Source organism: Temnothorax americanus, unplaced genomic scaffold (genome assembly GCF_048541705.1).
Source record: "Temnothorax americanus isolate GAGA-0224 unplaced genomic scaffold, ASM4854170v1 Scaffold14, whole genome shotgun sequence".
Classification (NCBI taxonomy): domain Eukaryota; kingdom Metazoa; phylum Arthropoda; class Insecta; order Hymenoptera; family Formicidae; genus Temnothorax; species Temnothorax americanus.
The window spans coordinates 156631-184233 of NW_027509275.1; the positions used below are offsets into that span (position 1 = coordinate 156631).

Genomic DNA, 27603 nt, shown 5'->3' on the forward strand with positions numbered 1-27603 from the left:
TCTAACGTCGTTTTGTTCCGGTCGTCCATAAGTTATGTTCACAAGGTCAGTTTACCGATAAGTTATCTGTGAAATGATAAATGAAAAATCTCTCTGTCACTTGTGTAAAAATTGTGTTTTCCAGTGAAAACACTTTTTTTAAAGTAAAATTTATTATATTTATTGTTACTATTATTAGCACTACTACTACTACTACTACTACTACTGCTTACGCAATCAGAATATTTCGTGATTTTAATCAACTTTCGAACACACTTAAATTTTGTAATTCTAGCAATATTTTGAGCGCGAGAAAATAATTGTGGTAAGAGATTTATATGCACAAATAGGTAAAATTTCTGATTTAAATATGAAAGATACATATTTACATTCTACAACACATTTATACATGCAATAATGGAAAACTACAGGACAACAAGTATAAAGATATACTATGACGCTTTGATAAGAAAATGACAAATTATATATTGTGATAGTGTGATTTTGGTGCCGTGTGTAACTCTGTATTTAAATGCGACGAACATAACAGTATCGGTTGCAGGTGCCCCTGTTTTACGGAAAGGTAAGTCGATATTCTTGAACAAGATTGGAAAATTAAAAATTTTTTTAAAAATCATATAAGAATTAAACGTTTTGTTAATAAATTCAAAATCAATATTCATCGGTTAATAAGTCCAGCTGTCTGTTAAGAGTTTCACAAGAAATACAATTTTTTATATATAATAAAAAACATTTGCGATAATTGTAATAATTATAAATTAAAATTGTATAATGTATGGCATCGTGAATTAAAATTAAAGGGAAATGTGGTAACGGAATCATGTGGAGAGCAATAGTATTATGTACAGTCATCGGCCTGATAGCCGCCGAGAAGGCTACTTTTCACAATTACAAGGTCTTCAGAATTTCTCCGACCACAAACACGCACGTTGAATTACTACGCCAATTGACCGAGAATCCTGATGGAGTAAGTAAAAATTGAAGCATAAATAGTAAATTTATAATTAATAAAACAGATTATAAAAATAAAATGGAAACAAATGTATTTCGTCGAAAATTCATTTTTAATATTACTGAATTGTAATTACAGTAAAATCGCAAAATAGTTTTCACGTAATTTGCATAATGTAATTAAAATTCACAAAGTTTCATAAGTTTATAATTTGCTTATTAAATAATATTTAGAAATTGAAAATTAACCAACAAGCATACGATAAATTTATAAGACTAAAATTAAATAAGTATTAATTATACGTGATTAATTAATTATTTATTTTTTAACACCTAATTATATTGCAATCTGTCCTAATTTTGAACATTCAGTAATAGGTTTGTCTTAAAATTATTTATAGCTTACTTTCTGGAAAGAACCGACTACCGTAAATGCGCATGTGGATATTATGGTAGCTCCACACAAGCTGCCCGAATTTCACGAATTAATGGCTCAGATTAAAGCACCCCATCAAATTTATGTTGAAAACGTTCAGACACTAGTCGATCAAACGACAAATCGGTCAACGTCGACATCGTTCAATTTTGATGAAGGTTACCACACTCTCTGGGAAATCTACAAGAACCTGGATGATTTGGCCAAACAATATCCCGGCAAAATAGAAGTTGTCGTGGGTGGCAAAACATATGAGGAACGTCAGATCAAGGGCGTTAAAGTTTCCTTTAAGACTAACAATCCTGGAATCTTCATCGAAGGTGGTAATCACGCCAGGGAATGGATCTCTCCAGCGACTGTTATGTATATTCTTCATCAATTGCTGACCAGCACCGATCCAGAGATCAGAGATCTGGCTGAGAGCCACGATTGGTACATTTTCCCCGTATTTAATCCCGACGGATATGAGTACACGCATACCACCGTAAGTCTTGTTTTATATAATACTGCATCAATTTATAAGTTTTAATTAACTGTACGAAATTTTTTCGATCATTTCCAGAATCGAATGTGGAGAAAGACACGTGAGCTGCATGGTCTATTCTGCCGAGGTACTGATCCCAATAGGAATTGGGGTTACAAATGGAGAAGTAAGCATTTGTACTTTCTGTTAACCGAAGACTGAAATAATCAAAATAAACAGTTATTAAAAGTCTATATTATTTTAAAAACTGTAAAGAGCTGATGGGATTGCAGTTAATTCGCGATGTTTATCGCAACATTATTATATTTTGATTATATATTATAATACATTTGTAGCTGGAGGCTCAAGCTTTTTTCCATGTTCCGAAACTTACGCCGGAAGTGCACCATTCTCCGATATAGAAACGAAGAGCATGTCCGAATATATCAAATCCATTTCTGATAAATTTTACGCATACATCTCGTTTCACAGCTATTCGCAGCTTTTGATGTTCCCTTATGGCTACACAAAGGCTCATCTTGAAAACTACGAGGATTTGGTAAGTAATTTTAATTGTAAAACAAATTAACATATAGCTCTAGAAAAAATGATAATAAAATCATGGATAAAGAATGGTATTAAATTAATGAAATCATTATTGTTTTATTGTAACATTATTATCGTCACTATATCTATTAGAGATTGAGATTGTGCAACTCATTATCCAAACTACAAGTCAATGCAAAAATCATTGATTAAATATTGATAAGAAAAAATTGAGAAGAAAATATAAATTCTCTCTCTTTCTGCATAGTTGTTAGCTTAATTGATCCGATTCTTTAGTAATTAATATTTAGAGCAATCAACTTTATCATTATTTTAGTAGATTAATCCAGAACAAAATAAGATTAATTCCGAAACGATTAAAGTTCATATGTCTTTATGATTTTAGTATGCCATTGGTACGAAATCGGCTGACGCTCTCAAAAAGAGATACGGAACCGAATATCAGGTTGGAGATATTGCCGAGACAGTTTGTAAGTAGAGAAATTTAAATTTATTTTATTTTTTCTTCTCTCTCTCTCTCTCCCTTTTCTTTTTATCTATTATATTCTTAAATAGTTTTTAATTATCTTGGATAATTTACCATTAAAAAATTTACTTTTTCCTCATTATTTTAAAAATGTAACTGGATATTATTACATTGCAATATTAAAATAATTGTTTATAAAAACATTGTCTTTTAAACTTATCTTATAAAATTATTTTTAGACGTGGCTAGTGGAAGTACTTTAGATTATATCAAAGGCGTTTACCATAAACCTATTGTCTATGTCTACGAGTTGCGTGATCAAGGTCAGTATGGTTTCTTGTTGCCTCCTGAGCAGATTATCCCGACTGGACAAGAAACTCTGGACTCTCTCGTAGTCATGTTCAAAGAGGCAAAGAGGCTTGGATACTCCAATAATATTTAAGCTGTTTATTGCAAATATTTCTATAGACATTTTTTTATTAGACAATTTCCGATATTTCTGATATTATTTTGTAATTGGCTGGTAACAATAATAACCTTTAGTTTTTAATTATTTTTCGTTTCTTAATTATTTGCTACAATTATTTCGATGTTTTTCGTCTATTTACTTCAGACACGATATTTACTTCAAATCAATTGCTCTCGAATATCTGCAACATAATTAAAAACAATGTTGTCAGTTAATAACTATATATAATTATTTACATTAATGACTTGCGTGTTTAAATTAGCTTTTGTCGGTGCGATAAATATTTGTGATGTGATTAAAAGTGAAGCTATCGATTGCGTAGTAACTAATCGACAAAGATAAGATCGAAATAGATAATGTATCATCGTAAAAGTATAAATATACACATAATATTTATGTAAAAATACAAACTAAACACAATTATAAATACAATAACAATGTAAATTTATACGCATAAAAATAAACATATTTTTAGCAGGCATTTATCGATAATCTGTCAAAAAACAGTGATAAGTCATGAGATTTCTTCGAAACTAATTTGATAAACACGTGGTAGACATGTGATAAAACTCGATCTCTTTTCGGTATATCTATCAATGTGATTCTTTTTCTCAAATAATGTTTTTGAGATTTATTGGTAGCGTGTGTACACAGTATTTAAATGTAATGTACGAGTAGTGGCGTTAATCACAAATACTTCGACTCGTAAAAGGTAAGACGCGCACGTGCATATCTCATCAAAAGAGACAATTTTTTAATTAAATAATAAAAATTATGTCCACTGATAAATCAATTATTTACTGCCATATAAATTTAAATTGTTTTGTGAAAATCTTCTCTTTTGAGGAAATTAAGAATATCATATATTTCTATATAATTGCAATTATTATAGATTGATAATTAAATTCACGCATTAAAATGTACAGGATCATCATGTCGAAGATAATAGTGTTGTGTACGATCGTGTGCTTAGCAGCCGCCCAAAAAGCTACTTTTAACAACTACAAGGTTTTTAGATTTATTCCTTCTACAGAGGCCCAAGTCAATGAATTACAACAGCTGGGAACAATTTTTGATGGAGTAAGTAGATTCTTTAAAGTAAACAATTATAAGGATAGAAAGAAGAATATCCGTATAGAATTTTATTGAATCTTGAAGAAATTAATGTCATCTAAATTAAATGTAATTATTTAAGACTTTTAACTCAATTATTTTGTTATATTTACAAAATCTAATTTATGTATATATACAAAAATTGATTTTAAAAATTTATATATTTAATTATTAATCGAATTTTATAAAATTACAAACAAATTTGAAAAATTTGTAAGATTTTTTGATAACTATGAAATAGGAATTATTAAATAAAAATTTCGACATACAAAACTAAATATTATTTTCAGTTTTCGTTTTGGGAAGAACCGAGTTTTGTAGGCAGAAATGTAGATCTTATGGTGGCTCCGCACAAGTTGCCCGAATTTTACGAAATGATGGCTCGGATCGGAATATCCTATCAAGTTTACATCGAGGATGTCCAAAAGTTGATTGACCAAACGATGCCTGAGAAGCAATCAACCTCATTTGATTTCAATAACTATCATACTCTTGAGAAAATCTATAAAAATCTAGATGACCTGGCTAAGCAGTATCCCGACAAAGTACAGGTGGTCGTGGGTGGCCGAACACATGAGGGACGTCAAATCAAAGGCGTGAAGGTTTCCTTTAAGGACAACAACCCTGGAATCTTCATCGAGGGTGGCATTCACGCCAGGGAATGGATCTCTCCAGCAACTGTTATGTATATTCTACATCAATTGCTGACCAACAATGATCAGGACGTTAGAGATCTGGCTGAGAGTCACGATTGGTACATCTTCCCCGTATTTAATCCCGACGGATACGCGTACACACACACCACGGTAAATTTTTCTCTATACTATTACATATAGCGTCATCTAAGTTATGAATTAAATGAATTATTTTAATTGCTTCCAGAATCGATTATGGAGAAAATCGCGTAAATCGTACGGTCTCTGCGTTGGAGCTGACCTTAATAGAAACTGGAATTACCAATGGGTGTGTAAGTATTATATATAGTATCCCGAACAGGGAATTATAACAATCAACAAATCAAATTAAATGGTATTGTGTGTAGTAGCCAAAAGTTTTTATATATAAAGATTGCGATCTAATACTTATTAACGCTATTATAATTCGTCATTTCTAGCTAAAGGCTTGACTGGCTTTCCGTGTTCTGAGCTTTACGCAGGCAATACGCCGTTTTCCGAGATAGAAACGAAGAGCATGTCCGAGTATATTGAGTCTATTTCCGACAAATTCTACACATACATCTCGTTCCACAGTTATTCGCAACTTTTGATGTATCCTTACGGTTACACGAAAGAACATCTCGATAATTACAAGGATTTGGTAAAAAATCATATTAATAAAGGAAAAATATTGATAATAGCAAGAATATATTTCTTAAAACATTATATTGTAATATTCATGATTTTAGCATGCTATTGGTTTGAAATCAGCTGCAGCTCTTGAACAGAAATACGGAACTAAATTTCGAGTCGGAAATGTTGCTGAGACGATTTGTAAGTTTAATTTGAGTGTTTTGATTTATTTTATCTATTGCATTTGTACAATTTAATCACTTAATGTATTCAATTGCAATTAAAATTAATCTTTATTTATTTCTTCATAATTCAAACTAATTTATTCATTGCATCTCTCAAAGGATTAAAATAATTGCAATTTTTAATACGTAAATTGCTGTGTTAAACATTGTAAATTAATTTCTAGATGTGTGCACCGGAATTAGCGTGGACTATATTAAAGGTGTTTACCATACACCTATCGTGTATACTTACGAATTACGCGATCGCGGTCGTTACGGCTTCTTACTGCCTCCTAATCAAATTATTCCATCTGGAGAAGAGACAATGGATTCTCTTGTAGCCATGTTTAAAGAAATAAAGGCACGCGGATATTCCAAAGAAAATTTGTATTAATATAAATATTTGTATTGATTATATGATAAAAAAAGGAATACGCTATTTTTTTTATAAAACATTATCAAGGCTTATTGATAATTAAATTTTTAATTGTACATAGCATTTATAATTTCTTATATTTTATAATATAATTAATATATTTTTTGCACTATATAACATTTGATACAATTTGCACCTTTAATGCATAATAATTTTCAACAAAACAGTTATTATGAATTTAAGAGATAAACTGTACAGTTTTATTAAATAACTTTTTTCGAATTTTACTAATATAATATTTGCTAAATAAATTATCAGGCAATCCTGTTATTCATGATATTTATTAGACATAAACATTTTTATTTTTTTATCATTTTCTTTATATTTGTTAGTATTGTATAAAAAACATACAAATATATTTAAAAACTAATTTTGCTACGTTAATTCTTACAATTTACTTTTCAGACGATTTACAACTTAAAAAGATTATGTATATCTGTATTAATTTTAATAAAATAATTTTTTACAAGTCAGCAGAAAAGATATTTTAACAACTAGTAATAATGCACATTTATAATATTTATTATTTTGAAGTACAATATTACATTTAACGCACAATATTACATATATATATATAAATTTCATTATTATGGAAAAATTTAATTAATTAGTTGTCATACGTCACCAGTTTCTTTGCCATTGCTTTCAAATCTTTTCTCGAAATTTTTCCTGAACCCGTATATGGGAAGCTTTCTGAAAATATCACTCCAGCACGTAGTTTGCAGTGATCCATCATGTTGTTTGCTACAAAGTCTATCAATTCCTGTTCCGTCACCTGTACAAAAAAAAGTAAACCAATGTAGGAAAGAACATTCTAATACATAAAGAATATTTCCTATTTTATTAAAAGTAATGTACATAATATAATATAATGATACTCTCTCTCTCTCTCTCTCTCTCTCTCTCTCTCTCTCTCTCTCTCTCTCTCTCTGTCTTTCTTAACATAATGTTCAATTTAATTTACTGCAAAATAAAAGATAAAAATAGAAATTTATATGTTACTTTTATATACTTAAAATATATAAAAAATCTAAAAACTTTATAAATGAATTTTAAAACAAACTAATATCAGTCTTATATCACACTTGTATTCTATAGAATTATAATCGAAAGCATTTGGCAACGACAATGTACTTCGTCTAAAACTTTTTTTTTCTTTGCGATTCTTTCATTTTTTATCGAACCCTTACCTATTTACTTATACTTATTTAAACTGAATCATTCATCGCGCTCTTTGATCTTAAATTAACGCGCAAATTTTTCCATTTGTCTTCTTAGTTGTTCTAATATCATGTCTTGTAAAATAACGTCTTTGTTTCATATGAGAATAATTCTCTATTTATTACATTTTTAAGAAGATATCACGGAATATATACAAAATCAGTTGGCAATTATTTTATTGGTATTAGGCAGATTTCATTTTGTAAAAACTTTCGTTTTTTATTTCTAATAAAAAATTGTACCTTAGCGCCAGGTTTTTTGATGACAAAAGCAATAGGGTGTTCATCATCTATTGCATGAGGTACTCCTATTACTACAGCTTCTAGCACTGCTGGATGCGATGTTAAGACATTCACGACTTCTGTGGGAGAGATTTGATATGCTCTATACTTTATAAGATCCTTGATTCTGTCCATAATGAACAATTCCCCATCATCGTCGAAATAACCGATATCACCTGAGTGTAGCCATCCTAAAAGAATTCCAAATTTATTTTTGTGATATTAGATTTTCACGGAATTATTAGATATAATATATGTTCTTTAAGATATAATGGAATATAATTTATTTACTTTACATTTTGTAATTGACCTTTAAATATAATTACATTAATATGTCATTATACTACTATAGATAGAAACTTTACCTTCCTCATCAACCGTACTTTTTGTCGCCTCCGGATTTTTATAATAACCAGTCATTATGCCTGGTAATTTTATGCATATTTCTCCTGATTGATTTGGACCAAGTACTTTCCCACTTTCTGGGTCCACGACTTTCATTTGCACATTCTTGGATACTATTCCGTTAGATCCGTTCTTACTATTTGGCAGTTGCAACGTTGCTACACCACCAAGTTCCGTCATCCCTAGAAACGTGAAATATACAGACCACACACACACACACACACAAATTTTACAAAATATAAATACATTAATATTTCATCACATTATAACAATATTTACCGAAACATTGCAATATCTGGACATGTGCCAAAATATGTTTTAATTCTTCCTGCACTTTTGGTCTAATTGATGTACCACCGCCCATTATGACTTTTAAAGATGATAAGTGATATTTTTTTAACTGATTTGATTTGAGTAACCGATTCATCATGTTTGTACTAAGGAAAGCAGCTGATATCTAAAAATAAAAATTTATATTTTTTTGTTATTGCATATTATGCTTAAATATAAAAATCAATTACATGTAAACATAAAACCAATTATGAACTAATTTACAATATTAATAAATAAATTCTAAGTAGATTACGCGATTATGATATGTTCTTCGTTGTTTACAATTTGAATTTATCTTGATTGCAAGATTGGAAAATTGTTAACATCTAATTAGCTATTAATTTATCAAAGTGCAATTCTTTATTCTCAAATGCATCATCAGATGAGAAATATTAATAGAGAGTTAATAGCGCTGCTAATATTATATCTATTGCTATCACAGTAACAAGTACTTTAAATTATCGTAAAGTATACTTAGTATACTTAGTATACTTAGTATTACTTTAAATTGAAAACGTTACGATTTAAAAGCAGTTGATTCAACTGTATCGTAGGATTTGCAAAGAAGTAGAAGCTTTCACATTGTGATTATTTATAAGATTTATCTATTGCAGAAGATCTATACCAAGGCAATATATCTCAGTTATCACTCTTTCTCAAAACAGCAAACTTTAAAAATAAAAATTCTTTCACTTTAAATATTTTATTAATAAAGCTTTTCATAGATAAAATAATATTACTTTGTATTTTTCGATTAATCGGCAAGTCATCTCCTCATCAAATTCCGGATAGATGATCGCTTTGGTGCTTTGCCTGATTCCATCGAAGTTCATTATTATTCCAGTTAGCCAATAAAGAGAAGAGTACCAAAGTGATGGCACATTGGCCATATTAATATTGTTTTGCTGGCTGAGAAATAACATAGAGTAGTTGGACAGTTCGACGCCTTTTGGCATTCCCGTGGTGCCTGATGAATGCATAATGCATGCTGTCTTCTTCACGTCATCGAGCTCGACGTAACGAAAATTTATCACTTCCGTATCGTTGCAATTTCTCAAGATATCGGAGAACGAAATCGCGCCAACATGCTTGCCGAAGACTACCACCGTAGAATTGCAATTCTGCTCCTTTAGCGCGCTCAAGACAACATTCACGGATTTCTCGCTGCAGAAGATTATCTTCGGGGTCGTCATTTGCAAAAAGTACAGCATATTTTCTGATAGATAAACTCAATGTTAAATAATATCATAGAGTCTAATTATAATTAACGGAAAATGGATAAAACTGAATTATTGTTGGCTATAGAAATGCATTATTTCTAATTTACTAATCTAATTAAGTATAATTAAGTGGGAACAATTTTAATAATAAACATTGCAAAAAAACTTACGTAAGTCCAAGTTCTCGTTCCATGGATTGAAGATTGCGTTGACGTAAGTTGCCGAAAGACAAGGCACGATGGAGTTGAGATGATTACCTGTGCACATACTAATAACATCGCCAGATTTGATTCCATGTTTTTGCAGCCACAAGGCACATCTCACAATTTTATCTTGCAACTCTGCGTATGTGACTGTTTCTTCAGTAAGTCCGTCCAACTGCACAATAATATTATTATAAACAATGTTCCAAAATCACAAAAAGTTAGTCAGAGTTCCACAATCAACAAGAACAGTATGTAATTTGGGAAAACCAGTTTTAACTAATACTATAACATAATTAAATGAAATATAAATCTTGCAGAATTGCAATTATTTGCAATAAATTTATAAACAGTTTTATTTAAATCTGTTTTAGTAACTCTTCAGATTAATTTCCTTTTTTAAAAACGCCTATTAAATCATGTCTCGGATAGTGTGCACAACTGACAGCCTTAAGGCATTTATTGCATTTACTTAATAATTACTTCTTATACAATTTAACATTTCATAAGATTTAAAGCAACACAGTTTTATTTGATAATGTTAAAAACAAATAAAACAGATTATTGTTAGTATTAAGGCTGATTCCGCAATCATTCCAAATTGTAATTTTTTACTTACGTATGCAATTTTATCCCCATGACTTCTAATGCTAATCCACATTAATTCTCCGATACTTTTGTAACGACTCAAATTATCCTCCAAGGGGCCCTTGTAAATGCCATTTTCGATGGTAAAATTCTAGAAATAACAGAGGAGCATGACAATTTTAATTGCTTATCGCAATGCTTTTGAGTTATGTGTTTTTAATGTCTATGTTTCACGTCATACATTTATGAGTTTTAAAATTCATAAAAAAATTAACTGCAAAAAAAAATCATTGGTTCCTCTAGCTCTAGCACTTACCTTCGTTTCATTGTTAATCATTTCGCTAGAAATATCCGAGCCTCAGATTGTAAATGTAGGATTTTAAATGCGATCCAACAATGTCACTCTACAAAACAGCATGATGTAGCACATTTCATAATCGTTCTAAATTAACTAAAATTAACTGAAATTACTTATTAAATGTATATGTGTGTATACACACACGCACGCACGCACGCACTCACGCGCAAAGATAGATTTTTCTTTTAAAATTATTTCTATTATAATTTAAGTAAGATTGACGTACCGCTATTATTTTTATTATTTATCAATTTTTTGTGCTTTCTAGCGCATAAAGAATGTTTATTAACGCAGTGTATTTTATTAGTTATTATAGATAGTAATAAAATCTGTTATTTCATCAAAATTAAATTTTATTACACTATTAAAACAAAATAACGATTTTTCTGTATAGTCTTTTATTTTTATTTTATCTTTATCAATATAAATGCTAATTCCATTGAGAGTTGACCGTGTGACACTCTCAATAAAAAATGACACTTATAGCAGCAGCAGTTTACCTTGAGAGCGACTATAAATCATTTAAAACCAAGAACTATGATGAAGTAAAATAAGGATAAATGATATATCTTGTCTTGAAAACAATAGAAAAACAATGGAAAAATAACGTTTTAATATTGTCAGTTATTTGATCTAGCAATTATAATATATCTATTCTTATGTATAAAAAAGAACGATACTAAAATATTCAACAAATACTCGCTCGTAAACAAAAATAGGCACTATTTAAGAAGTAATTACTAAAAAGCCACTGCTACACCGCTATACGCTTTTAAATTTAGTAAATTATAGTAAACGATAATATATATATAAATACAGATAAATAGAGACACTATAGACTGTAATGCTTACCTATATAAAAGAGATTTAAACTTGTAGAAGATGCACAATACTTTTGATTACAAGTGTCTAAATATCCGATGAACAATGAGAAAAAAATAAAGGAACTTGAACACAAGAATCAATGTCAGTTTCAACGATGAAGAAGATTCCGTGTTTGACAGACAGAAAATTTTCCCCACTATTCGAAGATTATCTTTTTTAGTCAACACTAGACATCACAGACGCGCGCTTCGCGCGCGCTATTTAGCTTTAATATTACACACACTGTCAAAATATGCTATGACAGCCGCTTACGAAGTTAGCGCAGCAACAGAATCAATCAGCATCGCGGAAAAGAGCCAACAAAGCACGTCGAGACTTTCGAGAAGACTTCGAGAGATGCGAGTATCGATTTAACATGCCTTTTTTAAGAAAGGATTTATCAAACAAGTGAGCAATGACGTATTTACGACCGTTAATATATTGCATTGCATGTATCTATAATACAGATTATTTATTGCACATATAGATATTTCTAGAGAGATATCTATGATATTCCTCTTTCGTAAACAGAAAGCCTTCACATGTTGCGCAAATCATACATTTTGTTATGTCATTGTTTTTACTAACTCAATCATGATATACGTTATTTTCGACGTTTATCTTATAGGGAAACATTATCTTATAAGAAAACATTCCTAAAATTGACAACAGAATGTGTCTAATTTTAATGCTATATTTGATGGAAATGTTGATGAAATTATCTGTAGAAGTATAGTATTTTAACTTATTTTATCATTTATAAATATAAATACTCTAATTATTTAAAATAACCTAATATTTTCGTAATATTTTAGTTTTTTTATAAGCTTTTATTAATTTTAATATAAATTTAGTTAATTATTATTATGTTTCAATATTAGATACAATCGTTATTCTTTTAAACGTAAAATGTGTTTTAGATTCAGCGGAATCACTATTTATATCAGTAATATTTAGTGTGTGTGTGTGTGTGTGTGTGTGTGTGTGTGTTTATGCTTATCGTCATTAGCTACGTCTTGCAAAATGATAATTACCGGTTTTTTATCACCTCTAGATTGATGCCTGATAAGAGAAGGCAAAGATATGTCAAAATTCCAAAGAACATGAGTTATTGGTATATATTTGATTTTGATAAGATATATTCTGAGCTCTTGAGCTTCCCGAAAACACCCTGAGCCATTTTACATGCCTATACCGAGTCCAGATCATCTTGTTTCTCATGCGCTCATTCGCTTGTCAGACCTCTTAATTAATTACTTAATAACTATTATGAATTTTACATAAAATAGTATATGACTTTTCTTTTCAATTTGACTCATTTTATCTTCACTTCTCAGTTGGTCAGTGACTTGTATATTATATGCATTTATAAATTTTTCATTATCGAATAGATATAATTAAGTAGTATGCTTAAATAATTTTTTAGCTATTTCTTTTAAATCTTTCCTCGCAATTTTTCCTGAACCTGTATATGGAAAAGCATCCAAAAATATCACTCCTGCGCGTAGTTTGAAGTGATCCATCATGTTCTTCGCTACAAAGTCTATCAATTCCTGTTCCGTCACCTGTACAAAAAAAATTATAGCAATGCAGAAACATTCTTATACATTAAAAATATGTCTTATATTATTTGTACTAAAAAGTAATGTATAAATAATTTGTATAATCCAATAATGTATAATTTTATTTATTATGAAATAAAGAAATAGACATTTAGATATTGCTTTTAAGTAAAATATTATACAAAATCTTTTACAATAACAATTTATTAAGAATTTTATTATATATTAGAAATTTTTGAAACTAACTCAATGTCAATTTTATATCAAATTATGTTTTATCTTACAGAGTTCCCGTTAAAAGCGTTAACTATAAGGCATTATATTTTTATCTAGAAGTTTCATTCTTTTCGCTATTCCTTCATGATTGAGAATCAAATCTTTACTCATTTAAACAGATTTATTCATCGGACTCTGATTTTGATCGCATTAACGTCTTTATTTTTATGAGCTTGATTCTCTATCTATTAGATATATTTGTTAAAAATTTTAAAAAAATATTCTACGGAATAAATCGGTTTATTCTGTTGGTATTTGATTTTATTTTATAAATCTTTGTTCTATGATATCTTATCATGCTAACAAAAATTGTACCTTGACATTAGGCCTCTTGGTGACAAAAGCAAGAGGGTGCTCATCGTCTAACTCATGAGGTACTCCTATTACTGCTACTTCTAGCACTGCTGGATGCGACATTAACACATCTTCGATTTCTCCGGGTGAAATCTGATAGCCTCTATATTTTACGAGTTCCTTTATTCTGTCAACAATGAACAATTCCCCATCATTGTCGAAATAACCAATATCGCCCGAGTGTAGCCATCCTAAAAAAAATGCAAATTTATTTTTGTGATATATTAGATTTTCACGCCATTATTAGATATGTTCATTAAGACATAGTGGTATATAATTTATTTACTTTACATGCATTAGTCATAAATGACTTTTAAATAAAATTATATATTATTACGTTATTATTATTATAGATAGAAACTCTTTACCTTCCTCATCAACCGTACTTTTCGTCGCCTCAGGATTTCTATAATAACCAGTCATTATGTTTGATGATTTTATCCATAATTCTCCCGACTGATTCGGACCAAGTACTTTTCCGTTTTCTGGATCCACGATTTTTATTTGTGCATTCCTATCTACTGTTCCACAAGATCCGTTCTTGTGATTCGGTAGTTGCATTGTTACGCCACCACCGAGTTCCGTCATTCCTAAAAATACAAGAAATATAATCAAACTTTCATAACACACACGCATTAACATATGTGAATATGTTATCGCATTATAGCAAAATTTACCGTAACATTGTAATATTTGGACGTGCGGTAAAATACGTCTCATCTCTTGCTGAACTTTCGGCTTAACTGTTGCACCAACGCTTAACATTGTTTTCAAAGATGATAAAGAATATTTCTTTATATAACCCGCTTTGAGAAACCGATTAAACATGCTAGAGCTCAAGAAAACAATTGCTACCTAGACAATAAAATAATTTACGTATTTGGATTCCGTCATATTATTGCGCAAATAACAAATTACATATAAACATAAAACTCATTATACAATTTGTAATAGAAACAAGTAGACATCAGCATAAAACGTTATTATGATACATTCTTTCTTAATTACAATTTGCACATATCGTGATTGCAAGATATTATCCTGTAATTCGCTATTAATTTATCAAAATGCAATTTGTTACTCCAAATAGTATAAATGACAAGTTTTGATTAAAAAAAAAAAAAAAAAAAAAAAAAAACTGGTTGCATTATGCTATTAGTAATAACTTATCGCGTCAGTTATTAACTTATCAAATTGAAAACATTACAGTATGTTCAAAGCTGCAATTTTATGCGAGTGAAGAAATTTAAATTCAAGGAAGTTGACTTCACTTCACAGTTCAGTTCAATTTTATCATAGCATTCATGAAAGAATAAGAGCTAAATTATCGTGATTACTTATGAATAATAGGAAATGCTACATATTTACATAACGTGACATTTTAGTTATCATAATTTTTTTTACAGAAAATTCTGCAAATAAAAAATATTCTGTTTTAAATGCCCGATAAAAAAAAACAAGTCCTTTATATTTAATATAATATTACTTTGTATTTTTCTATTAGTTGACAAGTCATCTCCTCGTCAAATTCTGGATAAAGTATCACTCTGGAACCATAAACAATCGCAATGAAGTTCATCAATATTCCACTCAGCCAATAAAGAGAAGAAAACCAAAGTGATGGCTCCTTATTCATGTCCAAAGTGTTTTCCTGACTAAGAGCTAATATAGTGTAGTTGGACAGTTCGACACCTTTCGGCAAACCCGTAGTGCCTGACGAATGCATGATGCATGCAGTCTTCTTGATGTCGTCGAGTTCGATGTAACGGAAATTTGAGACTTCCGCATCGTTACAATTGTTTAAAATATCAGAGAACGAAATTGCATCGACATGCTTGCCGAAAATCACCACCGTGGGACTACAATTTTTTTCTTTTATCGCCCTCAAGACGACATCCACGGATTTCTCATTGCAAAAAATGACCTTCGGCGTGGTCAATCCCAAAACGTGCATTGCAGTTTCTGATAACAAATAACTCATAAGTAATAAAAGATTGAATACTATGCTTAATATTATTGTTCATTCAAACAATAAAGAAATTGTATTTAATTAATGCAAGATGTAATTGTATTTGCATGAATGTTATCAAAAATGAATTATTTTTAATTCCTATTTTAATTTAATTAAATATAGCATGCGGGAGAGAGAGAGAATATTCGATAATCGCGAAAGAACTTACGTAAATCCATATTTTCGTTCCACGCATTGAAGATTGCATTGATATAAGCTGCTGAAAGACAAGGCACGATGGAGTTGAGATGATTGTCCGTGCATATGCTGATAACGTCGCCGGATTTAATTCCTCGTTTTTGCAACCACAAGGCGCATCTTACAACTTTATCTTGCAGCTGCCCGTATGTTACCGTTTCATCGGTGAGGGCATCCAACTGAACAAAATAATCTTATCAAAAGTATTCCGTAAACATAAGGAAGTTATAATGCAGAGTCATTAACTCGCAATTAAAAAAACAATCCATCATTCCTGAACACGTATTTTTTACCGATATACTAAAACAAAATTAAATTTAGCAAAAGTGTAATTGTAATAATTTCTATTTGATTTTTAAAGAATTCTATCTAAATTCGTTTTTGTGCTCCTTTCCAGATTATTATTTTTAAAAATATTTATTAAAATATATTATGCAAAATTTGTTAAAATAATAATTTTACGATAATTATTTTTTTTATCTCACTACTTTTTATAATAAAATTAAAAATAAATAAATTTTATTTTTTACAATGTTAAAATAAAAGTTTTATTTTGCTGAATACTGTTGTTAGCGTTAGGATTAATTCCGCAATTATTTCAAATCTACAAGTTAATTTTCTTTTTACACGTCTCTTTTTATATCTCTGTATCTAATAAACTTTTTGCTCTCTATTTGCTAACGTAAACATACAACATTGCTAAAAAAATTCTTTATAAAAAACTTTTAATAAGCTGTTTTTTGTAGAAAAGCATTATAACATGCGAGGAAAACACATATCATCTATGAAACAATATTAAGCCTTTATTTTCTATAAAAAATGTTTTCCATATCATTCTGCTCCGTATTTTATATTAAATTATTAATGTATGTCTTCTACTATATACATATACGCATTCTCTTTTAACACTTCTTGTTTATCTCATACCTTTGACAAAACCAGTTTTATGTAACTCAACATGTATTGTATAAACAATTTCGAAGAGCAATTGCAATAAATTCTACCTTATCGTTAATATCAGCTTTTAAGTTTTAGAATATGTTTTTATTGAATCTTCTTTCTTTTTAGTCAAATATTATAAGCTTTAAAATTTATATCTTTTTTTCTTGAAAATCTCATACGTTTTACTGTCACATCTGATCGTTGACTCACGTGTGCGATATTATTCCCATGACTTCTTATGCTAGTCCATATCATTTCTCCGACACTCTTGTAGTTATTCAAATTATGCTTTACTCGACCCTTATAAACGCCATTTTCCACGGTAAAATTCTGTAAACGACATATATGTCAAATTGTTTTAATTGTTTATCGTCTTTAATGTCTTTGCACCATATGTCTTTAATATGTATATGTTAACGACAATCGTATATTTACAATTTTTTTCTTTAAATGTAACATATGAAAAAAATCACATCAATGAATCATCACATGGCTGATTTTAATATGCGTACCTTCGAGACATGTTCAACCATTTCATTAGAAATATCTAGGTCTGCCATCGTGAATGTGAGATTCTGAATGCGATCCAACAAGATCACTCTACAATACTGCATCATAAATAGATTATTATGTAGTTGTTCTAAATTGAGCGAACTGAAATATACGTGTTGGAAGAATATAATATATACATATATAAAGATATAAATACACTCCACTTTCGAAATCAATTTTAATAAAAGTGAGATTGATATATTAATATAATTTTTTATAATTATTAATGTTTTATTTTAACTTAAAAAATAATGTTTTTAAATCATTATATTTTATTAGTTGTTACATTTGGATAACAATAAAATTATAATAATTAAAAATATATATATTAGTTTTTTACAATAATTAAACAAAATAATTTCGCTTGACTAAGCAGAAACATAAATAATTTAAAGCGGCCAATTTTCGAGCCTTTACAAAAAATGTTAAAATTATATTTAATAATTTCAATAGTATACAGTCGTTAACGTTTCGTGCCTTACTTGACCTTCTTCAAAACAATAAAAAACTAAACTAATGTACAATAACTGTTCTATCTGCAGATTTTTCCACTGATTGGATTTTATTACGCTATTAAAGCAATGATGGTTTTGCTGCAAAATTTTTTACCTTTGTTAAGTTATGCAGATGCTGATTTTATCGTAAAAGTTTGAATACACGTATAATACACACTTTTAACAAAACAGAGAACAGGCACACACACAATGAAATACATTTAATAATAGCAATTGATCTTCAGAGTAACTGCAAGTTGTTTGAAACCGAAAATTAAATTATTTTAAAATAAAATAGAGTTACCTTTACTTTTTTAAAACATGTTATAAAGAATATAACATTTTAATTGTTATCGTTTATATTATCTGACAGTTAAATATACACTGAAAAAAGGTTTTAGTTATAATAAACAAGGCTTGGTAAAATAGTTTCAACTAAACGGTTTAGTGATTATGATGAAATTATAACTAAAACCTTTTTTCAGTGTATATCTATGTATAAGAGAAAGGATACTTAAAAATTTCAAAAAATATATCTTATAAGTATCCTTCCTCTCATATACATAGATATACTCGGTTGTGTAAACAAAAATAAATACAATGAAATAACTATTAAAAGTCACTACTATACGCGACTGCCAAATTCAATAAATTATTGTAAATGACGATAAATAAATAATACAGATGGAGGCACAATAGATTATTATGTTTATACATAAAGATGATTTAAGCTTAATTAAAAAATGTACAATACCTTTGGTTACAAATATCCGAATATCCGGCGTGCAATAGGAAAAAAATAAAGAAATTTGAATAAAAATTGGTAACGTCGATTGCAACAAAGAAGATTTCATATTTAATGGACGTATTAATTTTTTCAGTACGCGAAGATCATCCTCTCCAACGAATACTCGGTAGACAAGTTAATAATAGTACACTTACGAGCGCTGTTAACAATAAACTGCAAGCATTTACTGACTATCCACTGGTTATGTATCTCTATATATCTATGATCCCACCATCACAAATTACATAAAGCTTGCTCGAATCGTACGTGTAAATCATAAAATTATGTCATTACTATATTATTACCGAATAGTCGTAATTTTATTCATTCAGTGTTTTCTAATATTTATCTAAGGAAAAGTATTTTTAAACTAGGTAGTTGCATAACTATGTGCACAGAAAATTATCCATCGGCATTTCCGCTTTAAAAACGCGTGTAAAATGCGATTGGATCATTTTCCTTATATACATGGTTATGCAAATATATAAATCTGAATATGGTCTTATCGCGGTTTTATAGCAGCAGTGCCTTATCATTTATCATACAGGATTTTCACAAGATAGGTCAGCTCCTTCATACTTTAGGGCGTTGCACTTTACAGACATTGTATTTAATGTAAAAGTCAACACTAGTGTGATACTCTCTATATAATACGTATAGAATGCAATGCTGTACTTATCGAAACAGATGTAGAACTCTATGTAGAACAAGTCTATGATGATTGTTCCCCCGATGTTGATCTTTTTTGGCTTAAAGACTTTGAACTTCTCTCAAACAAAAAATATCGTGTATACGCGGCCACGGTTTGTCTCAGAATAATGATGGTGTTAATCTACAACTGATAACATGAAAGATAGCAGCATTTAGCACAAAGAAACAAAGGTACCCAGTTTGACCCGCCTACCCGGTTTTACCCTACTTTCCCCTACTTTTAACGAAATTTAAGTGTACGATACTGATCTGAATACTTGCGAATAAAATGTAATAAGTATTTTAAAACATTTTACTGATAATAATAGATGTATGTGTTGTGAATTATAAAACATTTCTCATATAATATTCGAGTTTTGAGGTTCATGTGATTTTTGCAATTTGAGTAATTTAGTTTGAAATCAGTTGCAGTTTTTAAGCAAATAGAACACAACTTTGAACATTGGAAACGTTGGTGAAACGAAATTTCGATTGATTCTAATTATTGTATATTCTTTATTATTAAGTATTTATTATTTTTATTATTTGCAGTAATTTACCGTAATATTGGAGAAGTTACTATGGTTTTGTTAGTTTTGTAAATTTTAACTTGTATTTGGTTAGATGTTGTTATGTTTCAATATTATTAAAAATGGTGAAATTTACAAACATTGTCTTTTTAATAATAATATATGTTCTAAATTTATCAGAAAACAATTACTATACATTATATCAGAAATATTTATTGCATGTCTCTTTCAGCTACGAAAATAATAATAATTATGGATATGATTTTATGTTGTGCTTTGATTAGATTATTCAAGGAGACAAAAGGAGAAATGTCGAACTCCCTCATAACTACATTTATGAAGATAAAAAATGTAGAAATTATAGAAAAAATTGATTAATATGTACTTGATTTTGATAAGATATTTTTTTCTGAGTTTTTATATTTATTTTGCAGTTATATTCTATAACCATTTTCAACAAGACAAGTATTACAAACGTGAAACAAAAATTATTCAATAATTTTTTCAAGTTTTGCTTACATACAATTCGCTAAATAAGTAGTCATACAATCCTGCAATGTTATTATTACAGCATTAATTAAACATATGCAAACACATTGCGATTATCTGTAACAATTTTTACAACATTAAAACTCTACAACATATGTTAAAGTCAAAGTCACTGGAGGTGAGTCAGTTAATCTAAAAATTTATCGCAACAGTGAGCATTATTTGATAACGAGAGGTGGACCAGTTTTTTGGCGCGCGATCGTATCATGCGTCGCGTTCGTCGCTCGCTACACAACTCTACTCTCGCTATCAGATGATGCTCACATATTGTTGCTAAGAGATTTAACAACTGAAGCTGCGTTCGGGGAGCGGGTTATCATTGCTATTGCGTCATTCTATCCTTGTTTTACATTTGATGATCGATGAAAATGGAATGACGCAATAACGCTAACAGCAAGCTTCCCAAAAACGCCCTCAACCATTTTACATACCTGCCGAGTCCAGATTATCGTTTCTCATGCGCTCATTCGCATTGTCAGACCTATTAATTAATTACTTATTAACTATTGCAAATTTTACGTAAAATAGTATATGACTTTTCTTTTCAATTTGACTCATTCTATCTTCACTTCTCGGTTGGTCAGTGACTTGTCGGACACCCTGTATATTATATGCATTCATAAATTTTGCATTATTGAATAGATATAATTAAGTAGTTTGCTTAAATAATTTTTTAGCTGATTCTTTTAAATCTTTTCTCGCAATTTTCCCTGAACCTGTATATGGAAAAGCATCCAGAAATATCACTCCCGCACGTAGTTTGAAGTGATCCATCATGTTCTTCGCTACAAAGTCTATCAATTCCTGTTCCGTCACCTGTACAAAGAAAATTATAGCAATGCAGAAACATACTTATACATTAAAAATATTTCTTATTTTGTATTAAAAAGTAATGTATAAATAATTTGTATAATTCAATAAAGTATAATTATATTTATTATGAAATAAAGAAATAGACATTTAGGGCTACTTCGACAAAGCTCCGATTAACTTAATCATTGATTAGTTTATTGAAAATGACCATTCGCATTTGCTCATGAAGTAGATTGACAAATGTGATTGGTCATTTTTAATGGACTAATCAACGATTAAGTTAATCGGAGCTTGGTCAAAGTAGCCTTTAGATATTGTTTGTAAATAAAATATTATCTTTTATAAAATCTTTTACAATAACAATTTATTAAGAATTTTATTATTAGAAAATTTTGAAACTAACTCAATGTCAATCTTATATCAAACCATGTTTTATTTTACAGAGTTTCTAGTTTAAAGCGTTAACTAAGGCAATATATTTTTATCGAGAAGTTTTATTCTTTTCGCAATTCCTTCATGATTGAATCAAATCTTTACTCATTTAAATAAATTTATTCATCGGGCTCTGATTTTGATCGCATTAACGTCTTTATTTTTATTAGCTTGATTCTCTATCTATTAGATATTTGTTAGAAATTTTAAAAAATTATTCCACGGAATAAATCGGTTTATTCTGTTGGGGTATTTAATTTTATTTTATAAATCTTTGTTTTATGATATCTTATCATGCTAACAAAGTTGTACCTTGACATTAGGCCTCTTGGTGACAAAAGCAAGAGGGTGCTCATCGTCTAACTCATGAGGTACTCCTATTACTGCTACTTCTAGCACTGCTCGATGCGACATTAACACATCTTCGATTTCTCCGGGTGAAATCTGATAGCCTCTATACTTTATAAGTTCCTTTATTCTGTCAACAATGAACAATTCCCCGTCGTCGTCAAAATAACCGATATCACCAGAGTGTAGCCAACCTGAAAGAATCCCAAATTTATATTTGCGATATTAGATTTTCACGATATTATTAAATATGTTCATTTATATTGAATAGAATATAATTTACTTTACATGCATTAAGTTGTAACAGACTTTTAAAAATATCATATTATTATATAATTATTATTATAGATAGAAACTCTTTACCTTCCTCATCAACCGTACTTTTCGTCGCCTCAGGATTTTTATAATAACCAGTCATTAAGGTTAAAGACTTTATCCATATTTCTCCCGACTGATTCGGACCAAGTACTTTTCCGTTTTCTGGGTCTACAATTTTTATTTGTACATTCTTAGCAACTGTTCCACAAGATCCATTCTTGTGGTTCGGTAGTTGCATTGTTACGAGACCGGTTTCCGTCATTGCTAAGAAACACAAGGAATGTAATCGAAATTTTATAACACTCATTAATGTACATGTTAATATTTTATCGCATTATAATGATATTTACCGTAAACTTGTAATATCTGGACATGTGGCAAAATACGTCTCAATTCTTCCTGCACTTTTGACTTAGTTGTTGCACCACCGTATAAAATTGTTTCCAAAGATAACAAAGAATATTTCTTTACGTAGCCCGCTTTGAGAAACCGATTGAACATGCTAGAGCTCAAGAAAACAAATCCTGCCTAGACAATAAAATAATTTACTATTGGATTCCGTCATATTATGCGCAATATCCAAACATAAAACCAATTATAAAATTTGCAATTTATAATATAAACAAGAATACATCATGAAACACGATTATATGTATCATAATTACATTTTTCATATATCTTGACTGTAAAATATTATCATGTAATTCGCTATTAATTTATCAAAATGTAATTCGTTACCTCAAATATATGTCACGTATGAATGACAAGATTTGATAAAAATCTGATCGCATTATTTTATTAGTAATAAAAGTTGTCGCGACAATTAGCTCAAATAAAAAACATTACAATATACTTAAAAGAAGACCAAATAAAAGAAAATTATCGTGATTACTTATTTATAATAGGAAGTACGACGTAATTATATCACCGTGACATTTTAGTCATCATTATTTTTGCAATAACAAATCTTAAAAATTAAAATTATTTTGCTTTAATTATTTGAACAAGCAATTAACATAATATTACTTTGTATTTCTCTATCAGTTGACAAGTCATCTCTTCGTCAAATTCTGGATAGAGGATCACTTTAGAACTATTCACGATCGCATTGAAGTTCAGTATTATCCCACTCAGCCAATAAAGAGAAGAAAACCAAAGTGATGGCGCGTCATTTATTTTTAAGTTTTTTTCCTGGCTGAAAATCAGTACGTAGTAGTTGGACAGTTCGACACCTTTCGGCAGTCCCGTAGTACCCGACGAGTGCAAGATGCACGCCGTCTTCTGGATGTTGTCGAGTTCAACGTAACGGAAATTTGAGACTTCCGCAACATTGCAATTGTTCAAAATATCAGAGAACGAAATTGCATCGACATGCTTGCCGAAAATCACCACCGTGGGATTAATATTTTTTTCTTTTATCGCGCTCAAGACGACATCCACGGATTTCTCATTGCAGAAAATCACCTTCGGCGTGGTCAGTTCCAAAACGTGCATTGCAGTTTCTGATTTCGAATAACTCGTAAGTATTATAAAAATAAATGTTATGCTTAATATTATTATTCATTTACACAATAAAAATTTTTATTTAATTAATATCTAAAAGATAAACACTTGTAATTGTATTTGAACGCATTATCGGAAATGCATTATTTCTAATCCGTTAAGTTAATTAAATAAAATATGCAGAATTATTACTACTTGATAATCGAAGAAGAACTTACGCAAGTCCATGTTTTCGTACCACGGGTTGAAAATCGCATTGATATAAGCTGCCGAAAGACAAGGCACGATGGAATTGAGATGATTATTCGTGCACAAGCTGATGACGTCACCGGATTTGATTCCTTGTTTTTGCAGCCATAAAGCGCATCTTACAACTTTATCTTGCAGCTGTGCGTATGTTACCGTTTTTTCGGTGCGTGCATCCAGCTGAACGCAAAATTATATATATCTTATCAAGAGAGTATTGCATAAATATAAAGAAGTTATATTGCAGAGTCATTATCTCACGATTAAAACACACTTGAATTTAACACTGCATAATTGCAATAATTTTTACTTAATTTTTAAAAAATTCTATCTAAATCCATTTTTGAATTTTTTACATTATTATTTTTAGAATTATCTATTAAATTGTATTGTGCAAAAAATGTGGTAAAATAATTTTAAGATATTTATTTTTTCTATCTCATTTTTTACATTTTATATGATAAAATTTAAAACAAAAGAATTTCATCTTCGACAATATTAAAATAAGAATTTTTTTAGAATGCTGTTTCTAGCGTTAGGATTAATTCCGCAATTATTTCAAATGTACAATTAAAATTTTTTTTTCTCACACGTCTCTTTATGTCTCTGTGTCTCATAAACTTTTTGCTCTCTATTTGCTAACATTGCTAACATTTAACATTGCTAAAAAAATTCTTTGATAATAAACTGTTTTTTTTTTGTAGAAAAGCATTATAACATATGTAAAAAACGCATATTATTATCGTTATAAAGCATAAAACCTATTTTTTTTTTAATTTTTTCCATTATTCTGCTCTATATTTGATATTAAAATATGTATTTCTTCTACTATACACATGCATTCTTTTTCAACATTGTTCATTTTATGTCTTTGATAAAACAATTTTATGTAATTCAACATGTATTATATAAACAATTTCGAACAGCAATCGCAATAGATTCTACCTTCAACATCATTAATATCAGTTTTTAAGTTTTAGAATATGTTTTTATTGAATCTTTTTTCTTATTTAGTCAAATATTTATAAGCTTTAAGTATTTATGTCCGTTTTTTTTATCTTGAATGTTTTGATGTCATATGTAATCGTCGACTCACGTATGCGATATTATTCCCATGATTTCTTATATTAGTCCATAACATTTCTCCAACACTTTTGTAGTTATTCGATTTACAGTCCGCTTTACCCTTGTAAACGCCATTTTCCACGGTAAAATTCTGTAAACGACATATTGTATACTAAACTGTTTTAATTGTTTATTGTCCTTAATGTCTTTACGCTATATGTCTTTTACGTCAATCATACATTCATAGTTTTGTTCTTTAGACGTAACGTGGAAAAATCACATAAATAGATCATTATTTGGCTGATTTTGGACCTACCTTTGAGACATGTTCAACCATTTTGTTAGAAATATCTAGGTCTGCCATCGTAACATAAGATTTTGAATGCGATCCAACGCAAGGTCACTCTACAATATTGCATCATAAATACATTTTATAGTTGTTCTAAATTGAGCAAAACTGAAATTGACTATCAAAGTATATGTTCTTATATCAATGTGTTGAACAAATATAATATATATATATATATATATATATATATATATATTACATGTATAATTTAAATATGTAAATATATACAAAGTATTTTAAAAAAATGTTACATATTTTTAGAGCAGGTAGTATTCATCAAAATAAAAAGAAAATGTCCAGTGAACATGAGTCTTAAATTAAATACCTGTTATGGGCCAGTCTTTATCGTATATTATAGAATGTGTGACAATGAATAGAAACTTAACTACTTATAGAATGAATCTCACTTTAATTACTTACAGAAAAGAGTCACGTTTAGTGGACCACTTAGTGGGTCTGAGACATCCGTATGAGATCTGACTTGCTCGGTATTTGGCAATATATTGACCTTATTTAACGGCTCTATGCCCTTGAGTCTCTTTCACCTACTTTATTTTTGAAGAGAAAGGAGTCGGACAGACAGACTTGCCAGTTTTACGGTTACAACTAGATATTATTTTGATTCGGACGCTGTAAACCCACGTATGCACATAGAAAATTAAAAATATAAATCTGCAGATTATTTCATTAATTGGATTTTATTAAGCTATTAAAACAATGACATTTTTGACGGTTTTGCTACATAATTTTTAATCTTTGTTAATTAAGTTACGTAAATGCTAATATAATAGTGAGAGTTTATGTAAATGTACATCACACACTTGTAACAAAACACAGAACAAACACAACGAAATACTATTAATACTATTAATACTATTAATACTCTATTAATACTATTAATTTTAAAATATAAAATAAAGTTAAATTTATATACACAAACATATACACAAATATTTAAATAAGCAATAAAAAATTAACGTTTTAGTATTTTTATTTATTCTATCTGACTATGTATAATATATCTATGAATAAAAGGATAAATACTTGAATTTCTGAAGATATTTGGCAAAATTTAGTATATTACTATAAATGAAAATAAAAAATAATACAGGAGGCACAACTAAGTACAATACCTTTATTGTAACAAAGAAAATTTTGTAATTGATGGAAGACTTTTCTATTACACAAAAATTATCCTTTTTGAAGAATATTTAGCAGACAAGCTAATAACGGTAAACTTATAAGCGCTGTTAGCAGTAGACTGCGAGCATTTACTGACTATACGTCGCGTATGCATCTTTATACTATCCCTTCCTCACAAATTAGAGAGCTTCCAATCGTAAATCATAAAATTTGCAGTGTCATTATTGTGATTACATCAATTAATCTTAATATTTTTTATTCAGTGTTTTCTAATATTTATCTAAAGAAAACATTTTTAAACTAAATAACTGGTAGTGTCTATTTTTAGTTCTATATTATTTGGTATATCTTTTTTCTTAAAATTTAATGCTTGATTTATATTATTAATATTATTTATTATTTAATAAATTATAATATTTAATTTATTTATATTCTTTAACAAATATATATATATATATATATATATATACTAAAATTAATATTTTATTTTTGTCCGTTAAAAGCATATAAATTGCAATCTTGCTTACAACTCTGATAGATCGTATGCAAGTGAT

The 27603-nt window shown here is 29.2% G+C and overlaps 4 protein-coding genes across 5 annotated transcripts; 2 read left to right on the plus strand and 2 right to left on the minus strand.

Moving 5' to 3' along the window:
• The first annotated feature begins 420 nt into the window (after window positions 1–420).
• Window positions 421–3833, plus strand: LOC143894592 (zinc carboxypeptidase-like). The gene is made up of 7 exons (XM_077400988.1): window positions 421–562; window positions 801–967; window positions 1353–1871; window positions 1950–2037; window positions 2207–2409; window positions 2803–2887; window positions 3123–3833. Exons 2-7 carry the CDS (start codon window positions 821–823, stop codon window positions 3323–3325), a joined length of 1245 nt encoding a protein of 414 aa, XP_077257114.1. The 5' UTR covers window positions 421–562; window positions 801–820; the 3' UTR covers window positions 3326–3833.
• A 96-nt stretch (window positions 3834–3929) lies between these two features.
• LOC143894591 (zinc carboxypeptidase-like) lies at window positions 3930–6687 on the plus strand. 2 transcript variants are annotated; one of them, XM_077400987.1, is made up of 7 exons: window positions 3930–4064; window positions 4279–4432; window positions 4756–5271; window positions 5348–5432; window positions 5580–5782; window positions 5871–5955; window positions 6164–6687. In XM_077400987.1, exons 2-7 carry the CDS (start codon window positions 4286–4288, stop codon window positions 6370–6372), a joined length of 1245 nt encoding a protein of 414 aa, XP_077257113.1. In that variant the 5' UTR covers window positions 3930–4064; window positions 4279–4285; the 3' UTR covers window positions 6373–6687. The 2 variants fall into 2 exon arrangements, with proteins under 2 accessions (XP_077257113.1, XP_077257112.1); XM_077400986.1 differs by having other exon boundaries at window positions 3967–4432.
• Window positions 6688–6915: 228 nt separating this feature from the next.
• LOC143894584 (luciferin 4-monooxygenase-like) lies at window positions 6916–12250 on the minus strand. Its single transcript, XM_077400971.1, has 9 exons — window positions 11876–12250; window positions 10982–11069; window positions 10697–10816; window positions 10045–10252; window positions 9395–9870; window positions 8601–8778; window positions 8282–8503; window positions 7878–8107; window positions 6916–7189 (listed from the first exon to the last, which is right to left on the minus strand). Exons 2-9 carry the CDS (start codon window positions 11000–11002, stop codon window positions 7022–7024), a joined length of 1623 nt encoding a protein of 540 aa, XP_077257097.1. The 5' UTR covers window positions 11003–11069; window positions 11876–12250; the 3' UTR covers window positions 6916–7021.
• A 58-nt stretch (window positions 12251–12308) lies between these two features.
• Window positions 12309–27389, minus strand: LOC143894684 (uncharacterized). The gene is made up of 19 exons (XM_077401210.1): window positions 27040–27389; window positions 26327–26536; window positions 25874–25962; window positions 25589–25708; window positions 24465–24672; window positions 23770–24245; window positions 23094–23271; window positions 22789–23007; window positions 22390–22619; window positions 21484–21648; window positions 19031–19167; window positions 17743–17884; window positions 17441–17560; window positions 16260–16467; window positions 15566–16041; window positions 14757–14934; window positions 14448–14669; window positions 14041–14270; window positions 12309–13452 (listed from the first exon to the last, which is right to left on the minus strand). Exons 3-19 carry the CDS (start codon window positions 25919–25921, stop codon window positions 13285–13287), a joined length of 3525 nt encoding a protein of 1174 aa, XP_077257336.1. The 5' UTR covers window positions 25922–25962; window positions 26327–26536; window positions 27040–27389; the 3' UTR covers window positions 12309–13284.
• Between the last annotated feature and the right edge of the window lie 214 nt (window positions 27390–27603).

What these genes read in the sequence shown, in the direction of transcription:
- LOC143894592 (XM_077400988.1), top strand. Translation starts at nt 821, where the DNA reads ATGTGGAGAGCAATAGTATTATGTACAGTCATCGGCCTGATAGCCGCC. An exon ending in ATGAGTACACGCATACCACC is followed by an intron (nt 1,872 to 1,949) that starts GTAAGTCTTGTT and finishes GATCATTTCCAG; the next exon opens with AATCGAATGTGGAGAAAGAC. An exon ending in TTGAAAACTACGAGGATTTG is followed by an intron (nt 2,410 to 2,802) that starts GTAAGTAATTTT and finishes TTATGATTTTAG; the next exon opens with TATGCCATTGGTACGAAATC.
- LOC143894591 (XM_077400986.1), top strand. Translation starts at nt 4,271, where the DNA reads ATGTACAGGATCATCATGTCGAAGATAATAGTGTTGTGTACGATCGTG. An exon ending in TGGGAACAATTTTTGATGGA is followed by an intron (nt 4,433 to 4,755) that starts GTAAGTAGATTC and finishes TATTATTTTCAG; the next exon opens with TTTTCGTTTTGGGAAGAACC. An exon ending in CTGGAATTACCAATGGGTGT is followed by an intron (nt 5,433 to 5,579) that starts GTAAGTATTATA and finishes CGTCATTTCTAG; the next exon opens with CTAAAGGCTTGACTGGCTTT.
- LOC143894584 (XM_077400971.1), bottom strand. Translation starts at nt 11,002, where the DNA reads ATGATTAACAATGAAACGAAG. An exon ending in CCAGATATTGCAATGTTTCG is followed by an intron (nt 8,504 to 8,600) that starts GTAAATATTGTT and finishes TCACGTTTCTAG; the next exon opens with GGATGACGGAACTTGGTGGT. An exon ending in AAGTACGGTTGATGAGGAAG is followed by an intron (nt 8,108 to 8,281) that starts GTAAAGTTTCTA and finishes GAATTCTTTTAG; the next exon opens with GATGGCTACACTCAGGTGAT.
- LOC143894684 (XM_077401210.1), bottom strand. Translation starts at nt 25,921, where the DNA reads ATGGCAGACCTAGATATTTCTAACAAAATGGTTGAACATGTCTCAAAG. An exon ending in TGGTTGAACATGTCTCGAAG is followed by an intron (nt 17,561 to 17,742) that starts GTACGCATATTA and finishes TGTCGTTTACAG; the next exon opens with AATTTTACCGTGGAAAATGG. An exon ending in ATGGGAATAATATCGCACAC is followed by an intron (nt 16,468 to 17,440) that starts GTGAGTCAACGA and finishes TATTTTGTTCAG; the next exon opens with TTGGATGCCCTCACCGATGA.